This window comes from Xyrauchen texanus, chromosome 25 (assembly GCF_025860055.1).
Source record: "Xyrauchen texanus isolate HMW12.3.18 chromosome 25, RBS_HiC_50CHRs, whole genome shotgun sequence".
Lineage (NCBI taxonomy): Eukaryota > Metazoa > Chordata > Actinopteri > Cypriniformes > Catostomidae > Xyrauchen > Xyrauchen texanus.
The window spans coordinates 23,712,449-23,722,992 of NC_068300.1; the positions used below are offsets into that span (position 1 = coordinate 23,712,449).

The 10,544-nt window shown below is 35.1% G+C and overlaps 1 protein-coding gene across 1 annotated transcript; it reads right to left on the reverse strand.

The window, feature by feature from the left end:
* Positions 1-534: 534 nt before the first annotated feature.
* LOC127618677 (protein-S-isoprenylcysteine O-methyltransferase-like) lies at positions 535-10,220 on the reverse strand. Its single transcript, XM_052091267.1, has 5 exons — positions 10,002-10,220; positions 9,582-9,670; positions 8,156-8,325; positions 7,805-8,022; positions 535-734 (listed from the first exon to the last, which is right to left on the reverse strand). The coding sequence occupies exons 1-5, from the start codon at positions 10,218-10,220 to the stop codon at positions 552-554; spliced, it is 879 nt and encodes a 292-aa protein (XP_051947227.1). The 3' UTR covers positions 535-551.
* Positions 10,221-10,544: the final 324 nt, after the last annotated feature.

Consider the following 10,544-nt stretch of genomic DNA (forward strand, 5'->3'; position numbering starts at 1 on the left):
ACTCTTTATAAATAAATTAAAAAAACGTTGTATGCAAATGAGTAGTAATGAAGCGGTATCCTGGAACTCATTTCAAAGGAGTCTAACCATAAAACCAGGACACTTAAAGATGGCAAAAATGAAACAGCGTATGATATTACATGCGTGATGTGCGAAGAGTATGTGACAAAGTTTTCATGAGACTAGTGCCAAAACAGCAGTATTGTAAATATGAGGATACATGACATATGACATGTATGTAGACATTACTAGCACAGCAACAGAAGCATTATGGAATGTAGATGGAAAGACAGAATTGGAGAAATTTTGTGTTGTGTGTGGGTGTATCTCTGACGGTGTTAAGGGTAGAAGCTCCACCCTGCTCAGAGATGACCAATGTGTCTCAGAGCAGATCAGCGGGTCAGTGTTACTGTGCTGCCACCTCATGAATCTGTGCTGCCCCCAGGGGGCGCGCTATGATGCCACCAGGCAACTAGCTCGCTCACAGTGCCAGTCAGAGGTGTCCAGGTGTGCACTTTCAGGCTATTTCCTCCCTTTAATGCAGCACAGCCTTATGAGTTAACCCTGATCCCTGAGATGAAGGGCAAGCCAGTGAAGACCTTCTTTTTGTATTCAATGTAGTCCTCTCCAAAGAAATGGATGAGTGAGATCTCCTCTTCCTCAATCCGCTCTCGGAAGAACCGCCAGCTGGCGACCGTATATCCCAATATACATATCGGGTTGCACAGTATTATCTGGAAAACAGATAATCAATAGTAATGTTTAAGCCCAAGACAAGTAATGAAATCAAAAGACCATGTCACAAGTTTTCTTGACCATTATTAAGATTTATTTTTAAGAATATGACAAGATAGGATCTTAAAGGTTCCCACTCATTTGCATTTACATGATTTTTCCATGACCTTCACTGTTAAAACGGTCCATAATTTTATAAAATAAAAAAATTTGGTTAATGGGTATTTACCTCAACATAAGGTGCCCTCAGTAATTCTAATCCAATACACTTTGTGAAATTCTGCAAATATCGCCACACTCCGTTCTGTGGGTGGGCTGAAAGCTAGTATTTGTACACAGCCCTGGCTCTGCAAATGGGACAACAACAAAGTGGAACAGGCTGATCCACACAACACTACTCCAGCCAATCAACAATAGGGTGTTGTTCTTGAGTGTGCGGGATGGGGGGTGGAGGCAGAGCGAGAGGGAAATTCATTAGAGCGATGGCAAATCTGGCTGATGCAAAATTTCTAAACTCCAAGAGGACAAATGGCTGAGAAACAGACCAAGAGAAAAAGGCCAGATGAATATAAACCAAAAGAAAAGTATTATGATATGTCAAGGTCTATGAGCCGCGTCAACTTCAGTGGTGGAGAAACCACAGAGAGGTAAAAGGCTTGAAGACGGATGCAGAAGTTGCTCTTTTTCTTCTCGATAGGTGGGTAACATAAATGTTGCTATGTTTCACAAAATCCATATATGCTGTTGTTGTGATGTTAGATTGAGTAGCAGGAGAGTTGTGAGTGTCTGGAGCTGGTGTGCATAAAACCATCTTTTTTTATGTAAAAAGCATAATTGTATAGTATAATTAACAGTAGAATACATGTACTTTTTACAGTAAACTATTGTTAAAATTACAGTGAAAAACATTAATCGGGCATTTCCAGAGGTCCCTGTGTGACCAATCACATTTCATTATATTTTATGTGAATAGTTGTTTCTTCTAATTTTTTATATCAGTTATGTACATTGGGGTATTCTGTGTTATGTTTTATGAATTTTAGTTAATGCTTATTGTATTATTTTAGTGTCACATGTGCTACCCTGATGGTGTTTTGTGCTTGTTTGAGTAACACTATGCACTATCAATTCACGTGTATTAATTATTGCTCCTTTAAGAGTACATTTTGATGATACTCCTGATGAACTAAAGGAATGTTCTGGGATCAATATAAGTTCAGCTCAATTGATAACATTTGTGGCAGTGTTAATTACCATAAAATAATTTTGAATTGTCCCTCCTTTTCTTGAAAAAAAAAGAAAAAAAAAAGGCAAAAATCGAGGCTACAATGTGGCACTAACAATGGAAGTGAATGGGGCCAATTGTTGGAGTGTTTAAAAAGGCAGAAATGTGAAGCTTATAATTTCATAAAAGCACATACATTCATTTTCCTGTTAAAATTGGAGTATTATTTGAGTTGTTTAAATCATAATTTTTACAGTTGTTTTAGGGATTTTTTTACATTACATTGTAATGGCAACGAACTCTGGTTATAACTTTACACAGAAAAGGTTAGTAAGTGATTTTATCACACTAAAATCATATTAACACACATATTGTTTATGTCTTGTGGCTAAACTTATATTTTCCAGTAAATGTCTGCTAGTATTTTACCGTAAATTTAACAGAATGATTTTTACAGTGTTAACAGTCATTTGTGATGATGGGCCACCGTTATATTGCCGATATTAGGAATGTTTTAATTATCGGCATCGGGCACAACATTTTCCCGTTTGGCCAATTCATACTCAAGATGCGACGGAAATAGCCTGAGAATCGCCTGCTTGCACATGAAGGAGCCGTCTGAGACATGTTAATGACCAATTGGTGTGCAGCATTGTCTGATATTCGGACTGTTTAAATGAGACTGATGCGTATGAGCTCATGAGGTTTAAAGTGCTCCCATGTTTCATCCTCTCGCTCTCTTCTCAACAATTCCCCAACACAGTCTTGTCTAATGATAAAAACAGTCAAACACGACACGTCAGTCCATGACACTCCAAGCAGTCATACAACTGAAAAAAGCACTGTATGTAGAATTAGTTTATTTTTTAGGGCTGTCATAACTTGGCACGTTACTTTATCAATATATTTTTGAGGCACCAATATATTAAAATTAGCCGAAATTTTAATTAGACTTGCTTTCCAATTCACTCAGTTCTGTTTACCAGTCTGGTGTAATAGCCTTGGGAGACCACAAGAGGGCGATATGACTTTTACTGAAGCAGCGGCGGTCAAGATCACTCACACACACAGGACCAGCTGAAGGTAAAGGTTTTTGTACTTCTTCAAGAATGAACAGTGACGTTGATAAGGTTAGTGAAACTGGTGTAACTGCACAACGTTTATTATGCAATTTCTCTGTATGCTACATACAGAGAAATTGCATAATAAACGTTGCGCATAATAAATTCATGGCTACCATGAATAGGTCTTTCATTCAAGCTGTCAATCAACATAAAGACACACTTGTAACTGAAAATACATTTTGTAGGCTCGCTGAAAGATAGTTATACACAATATATCATCCAGTAATGACTAGAGTAACTAATATTTGCCCTTTGATAATGATTTGGGTTGAATTTAATGGTAAAGTATACGACTTGCGCACTGTGGCACTTTATAATGTTGATGTTGCGTATTAGCAGTATGTTCATACCTTTGAAGAAAATAAATAATTGTTTTGAATTTTCAAATGTTGTCCACAAGATGTGTCTGGTGTGTAAATAACCCTGCAGTTCATAGTTTACCAAAGTTATGTTTTCAAAATATTTGACTATTGTGCAATGAGCAGCCCTATTTATATCTGATTTTAGTTTTTTACATATATTGATAATAATCAGGAAAATCTTTCGATTATCGATGTGCGAAATAGGCATAGATCCCAAGCTGAGTCTTTTTTGTATAGAAATTATAATAATTTGATTGCTAATGTGCACATTCCGTCCGTGGTTGCTGGACTACTGTGTGCACTGTTATTTCCTTCATCCTTTTGTATTACAATTTCTTTATGTGCAAACAATTACTAAAATGGGAAGAAACTTCTATCTACCAAAAAACACAAAATCTCATTTTGAAAGATTTTTTTTATTATTTTTACAAAGTTAAAGTTTTGTGTGAAAATCTATGTAAATTTAATGCTAAATAAAAGTTACATTTTTTTGCCAATTTATGTGCATCCAATTTACTATTATATTAAATTGTGTGATATATCGCATTGGCATAATATCAGCATGGACCATTAAAAAAAAAAAAACATATTGGTCGACTTCTACTCAAAAAGATATTTCACTCAAGCAGATGATAGCATAATGAGAAAAACATTTATTTACTATAGACATTTCCATGACTTTCTAAAGCCCTATTCGGACAGGACTAGATTTTCCAGAGGAGGTTAGGAAAATTTCTGTTTGACAGACGTACTTTGTGATTTTAATCCTGTCCCAATCTGACAAGTCTGTGTTTTTCTCACACAACCGCTGTAAAATTTTCAGAGCAAATTACCTACTGTTTTTTGGCTAATTCAAGAGTACTCTAATCCAGTCTCATTGAGAATATGTAGGTCTCATATATTTTGACCTACATGACCTACCATTAAGATCAAATATACGCGCACCAATCTTCTGCCTGCTGCGCACCTTTCAATATGGATGTAGAATATTTGCCATCCGATGAATAAATAAGAAAATAAAATCAACAAGGAGAGCCAAATCGCAGAAACTGGCCACTGTAATATCAGTGTCAGGTAAAATACTCAGCTTAATTTCTCAGCTCATTTCCGTAATGCTATAATTATATTATTCACAAATAATTTTCTTGCAGTGAGTTTATTATAAGCAGCCACTTCTATAAACCTGTGAGAAGTTTATTTTAATAGGGGTTTATAATAAGTCATTTATAATGTATAATTAATAAATTAAATCAATAATATTTTTTTAAATGATTAGATATTTTACATATAAACGGGTTTAAAGGATAAGTTAATTTAATTACCTAAATTAATTAAATGTGTTCAACCTTCTGTAACAGCCACAACTTTAAAACAGACATTCCCAATTTTGGGAATCAAAGTTTAACAATATAGCAGATGGAAACATTCATTATTGCTACAATTTCACAAATGTCAACATAATATTTTTTAGTTTAACTCTAGCGCATGAACTGTCGATACTTCAAATGTCGTGAAAAACTGGAAACACCTTTTGTCGAGAAAACTGTCAAAGTAGTGTCACATGACAAAATTTACTCCAGTCGTTAGCCTGTGTTAATCATGACGACAAAGTATACATCCTTGAAAGGCAATTTTTTGTACATGAAGCATTACGCACTGTTATGGATTGGTCTTAATTGTATACCTGTACAGATCTGATGCTGCAAACACATCTGCGTCATGACACTTCCAGGAGTGCCAACACAAATATCTCTCATGCACCTGTCAACGACAAGTGCACAGAGAACAAATGAATGGCAACATAATCACCGGTAGCCATCCGTTTATTTATTAAAGTTTCTTTTCCACACCATTCAAAATAATAGACGGCAGTCATGGAATTTGCCCATAATACGAAAAACAAATAATTTCTGAGCACAAAGATGTTTTAAATTTAAAATAAATACACAATACCAGCAGAAAAGCTTCAGTGTGCTTCTTGGAACATTAATTTATAGCCCATTTCTATAAAATTATTGTTTAGCTTACTTAAAAAAAAATGCCAGCAAAATTCGACCAAACGAAAAAAATAAAAAAAAAAAATAAATAAATAAATAAAAATCGCCAAATGAAAAAATTATATTGTTAGGCCTATATACTTGCCTTTTTTTACACAAACTTAAATTAGCTTTACCCTGCTCTGTAGACTAAAAAAGTCAGTTGAATGACTTTCAGAATGTTCTGTAGTTTTTTCAAGACTATAAACTGTCAGAACTATTTGTCCAATGCTGATTTCGCTTTCAGAAAACTAGTTTTGAACATTTTAAAACTTTTAAATATTTAAAATCTAACCCTCTTCACCTTGGATCACATTTGCTGAGCTTCTTCAGAAAATGTAAATTGCATTATGACACTAAAATAAATATTAGATGACAATCAAGTTCAGTTGGTCATTAAAAGTTGCTGGAGAAATATGCGGGACATAATGCAGTTGTGATGGCGATGCTTTAGATTAGATGATTGTTCATAATATTGAATATCAGGAATGTATCATATGTAAACCTTGATTTTACACAGCATTAGTGTTTCTTTAATAGCAGTGCACACAGCATATACACATCGATGGATGTTCCTTATACTGAGACGGAAAGTTTTCCCACTACTTTTGCCAGCAGGTTGCCATCTTGAACAGGGCCATGACGATCCGCTTTTGGTTCGGAACCGGTGCAAACCTGCGATAGCGGCAACATCAGGACCAATATTACAGTCCTATCAGAAGGGGAACAACTCCCTTTTGATTGAAATTCCTCCATTGCATTTATTTGTAAAATTAAAATGACAGTAAGCTAACTAATTTCAATGAATTGTATCAATAATCTCCCCATTTTACAAAAAGAAAAATTAGGGACATTTGCGAGGCGAAAAGTACACAATTTCTGTATGGAAATGGCTTATGGGCAGATTTCTTTTGTGATAAACCAAAGCTTATGCAACTAATTGTTTTTTAAAGTATGATGTCATCATGCACACAATTCTTAACAATAAAAGGGCTTTCGAATGGAAACAGGCAGAAGACAGCAAATTTCGCAAACATTTTTTACGCATTTTCACTTTGTCGATATCAAAACAGCACGAAAAGTGGATGGAAACTCAATTGAAATGAGTAATTTGATAGCAATTACAAACCTCATAATGTTAGTGTAAGTGAACAGAACTGCTTATAACTTCTCATAACACAATCATTTTAATGCAGTGAACTCTTTATCGTCACCTGCACTAAGATCTGGATCAATACCTAAATTAATTAATGTTAAGTTATTAGCTTTAATTTACCTTGTAGCAAATGTAGGTGTCCTCTCTGATGTTATACGTTCAAATGCAAATGTGGAATGACACAGTTTAATCCACAGCATGTTCTTCTCAATATTTATTTAAAGATTTTTAAAAATCTTTATGTACCTTGTGTCACTATTACAAGTGACCCAGCAACAATGATTTTTTTTTAGTATTTTGATAAAATCTCACTTAAAACAACTCATTTTAAAAGGGCAAACACTTATCAGAGTAACTGCAGCAGAGCAACATTTGCTTAGACAGGATTGGGCAGAAACGCTTTTAGTGAAGGGTCGATTCTACTCTGATTTACTCAAGAAATTCATTATTGCCATACAGCTAATATTGTTGGCTCCTTTATGATAAATTGCTTGTGTTTTCCCTAGGGATGCACAGATGTATAACTGGTCGATAAAACCATTATCTGCACTGTTGTACATTGGTCAACTGTTAAAAAAAAGCTGAAGATTAGGGCTGATTACTTCCTGAAATAAGGGGGTGTAAAATGTGTCAGACGATTAGCCTATAACTCGACCTGTGTGTGAAAAAAAATTTAATGTGTGGAATTACTTGGATTTGGGTAACAATGACAGCAACGAAAAGCTTTATCATTCAGAATTCAGTTAATGGGAGTTAAGAACATTCAAACAATTAACAAGTCTTACCACTTTAATGTGAGCCTTACAGCAGGCCATTTAGAATTCAGTTAATGTGAGTTAAGAATGTTAATGTGAGTTCATAATATGCTTTTCTTTCAGTGTTTTGTTTCTTACTGAGACCAGTAACTCTGAAACACGGAAAGCATGTACAGACAGAGAAGGTTAACTATTTTTCCCAAAGTTGTGTAATTATCAGTGATTTGAATTAAGGCAGCATAGAAATGCAGTAACACCAAACTATCAGTATTGGCAGATGTTGTTGTAAATAATCGGTCTCAAAAATTTGTTTTATCTGTGCAATACTAGTTTCTCCTCATTTCTAAGTAACTTGGAATAAAAGCACCAACTAATCGACTAAATGTAAATGTCTAACAAAGGACAAAGTACCTGAGTGCCAATGCTCCAGTAAAACCAGCCCACATAGGATGGATGTCGGAAGAGTGCATAAACTCCACTGGTGACCAGCACGTGGCACTGGGCCTTCTCATTCTGGACTATGTGGTTGAAGTTGGAACCTGCTGTCAACATGGCAGCTTTGCGCAGGCTGTCGCCACACAGAACCATCACCAGTCCCAACACACAGAGCCAGTTAATCTGCTTTAGCTCTGTTGTAATATAAGATTAAATTAATACTGAAAACCTATTAAGGAATCATTACAAAGGATCATTATTAAAATGACTCCAAGAACTGCAATTTTCAGTTTTGTTAAAATGGGCTGACAGGTGATCATGACAAACCTGGAACAAGGAGCATTTCCACAGTGAACTCCACCCAGGAAGAAACAGCTGCTACCGTGTACTCAACACTGTGGTTGAGCAGGAAGGAGTCTAATGACAGACTGCGTGGGTTGATAATGGCAGTAACCAGGTACTCCGAGTAGTGAAATAATGACAGTGAACACATATACCTAGTGAAGCAAAATAAACCAGAATCAATAATTAGTAATATTAAAGGGATAGTTTACCCAAAAATGAAAATTCTGTCTTCATTTTCCCACCTACAAGCCATTCCAAACTCATATCACTTTTATTGTATGGAAAAGATGCAACAACAAAGAATGGTGACTAAAGCTGTCATACCTTAACATTCTGCCAAATGCATCCTTTTGTGTTCCACATAAGAAAGTAGTACGCATTTGGAACAACATGAGGGTGAGTAAATGAGAGAATTTTCAGTTTTGTTTGAACTATTTAACTCCTAATTGTTAAAAGATATGCTCACCCAAAAATGAAAATTCTCTCATTTACTCACCCTCATGTTGTTCCAAACCCGTATGACTTTCTTTCTTTTGTCAAACACAGACAAATTTTTTTTAGAAGAATATCTCAGTTCTGTAGATCCATACAATGCAAGTCAATGTGACCACAACTTTCAAGCTCAAAAAAAAAAAAATCACATAAAGGCAGCATAAAAGTACTTCTCACGACTCCAGTGGTTTATATATCCATGTCTACTGAAGCAATATAATAGGTGTGGGTAAGAAACCGATGTATATTTAAGTCCTTTTTTACTATCAATGTCAACTTTCATTTCACATTCTGAAAGTGAAAGTGGAGATTTATAGTAAAAAGGATTGAAATATTCATTTGTTTCTCACTCAGTGATTGTATTGCTTCAGAAGACATATATTAAACCACGTCGTATTAATTACTTTTATGCTGCCTTTATGTGATTTTGCTTCAAAGTTCTGGCTTCCATTCACTTGCATTATATGGACCTACAGGGCTGAGATATTCTTCTAAAAATCTTTGATTGTGTTGGACACATATGTGAGAGTAAATTATGTGAGAATTTACATTTTTGGGTTAACTATGCCTTGAAATGGTCTCATTTACAATATTTGTGTATTTATCATGGCTTTGTGTCATATTTACATCTAATCAATGAGCATAACTAACTGTGTTACTAGCAATATTGTACTCAAACCTAGCTTGTTTTTAACCTGAAGGCTAATTTTATACTATATTAACTTTTAGTGATATTTAGAGGTGCAAGCTAGCTAGCTGTCTACTGTTAAATCTATCACAACCCTTTCTAGACTTTCTAACACCACTTACTGAACATCTGCTGCAATGATTGTAAACAATGGGATTGGCCAATTTTGATGCATTATTTTGTGTGCAAATTAACTTCAAATTGCCCATTTCACAAAATAGTAATTACCAGCCAAAATGTGTCCATGTTGTTTCTGCCAAACTTAAAATGAGGCCACAGCCAAAGGCAAATCCAAGAAAGCAGCCTCGAACAGCCACCTGATTAAGTAAAAAGAGAGAAAATGTATGTGGTATTGTTAACCAATCCCTGATAATCCAATGCCAAGTTAACTGTAAAATGTCCTCTAGGAGAGCTATTCATAATGACAGAATAACCCTTACAAGATCCCATTAGAGGGGCAAAGTAATAGGATTATTCCTACACACAAGACATTGTCAGTGATAAAGAGTTCAGTTAAGTATCTACTCGTTTTTTTATTTAAAAAAAAATGCACATAAAACTAGAAATAGTTAAGTGAAGTCGCAGTTGCAAATATGCTCTCTTTGTAAGTATAACACGCATCTTTCAGTCTGCCTCTCTGGCTCTTACCTTGTATAAAGGTCCCTTGTATATGATTAGGAGGAAGCCATTGATAACTGTAATATACACAGCAATGGCTAGTTTTCCGTTCACATCAGTGAGATAATCGAATATCCAGTCAATGTGAGAGCCAAATTTGACAAGTAAGGGAATAATAATGACGCCCAGCCCTGAGATAAAGCTTAAAATACTTATCCTCCCTTCTAGCACCACCTTGCTACCTGCCATGTTGAAAGCAGCAAGATCTCGCCTTGAAATCTCGCGTGGTTTCACAACTAACGCTGACTTGCATGACAGTTGCATGTTTTCCCTCAACAAGGCGGGCATGGTTTACTGATATCAATATGTTCATTATTCACGTATGTAGAATGACAGAACTGTGGACTAGTTTTATTTGAAGGCAGGGTATCACTCTATAACTGCAAAGTGTATTTAAATTAAATTAAATCAACAACACAAATGATCATTGTTATACAATAATAATTATTATTACTGTGGTTATTATTGTTGTTAAATTAATTATTTATTAACAACAACAAAATATAATAATAA

Coding starts and splice junctions, on each gene's coding strand:
- LOC127618677 (XM_052091267.1), bottom strand. CDS start 10,220: ATGGCAGGTAGCAAGGTGGTGCTAGAAGGGAGGATAAGTATTTTAAGC. Junction 9,671..10,001: donor ACAAGGGACCTTTATACAAG/GTAAGAGCCAGA, acceptor TTACTTAATCAG/GTGGCTGTTCGAGGCTGCTT. Junction 8,023..8,155: donor GGAAATGCTCCTTGTTCCAG/GTTTGTCATGAT, acceptor ATATTACAACAG/AGCTAAAGCAGATTAACTGG.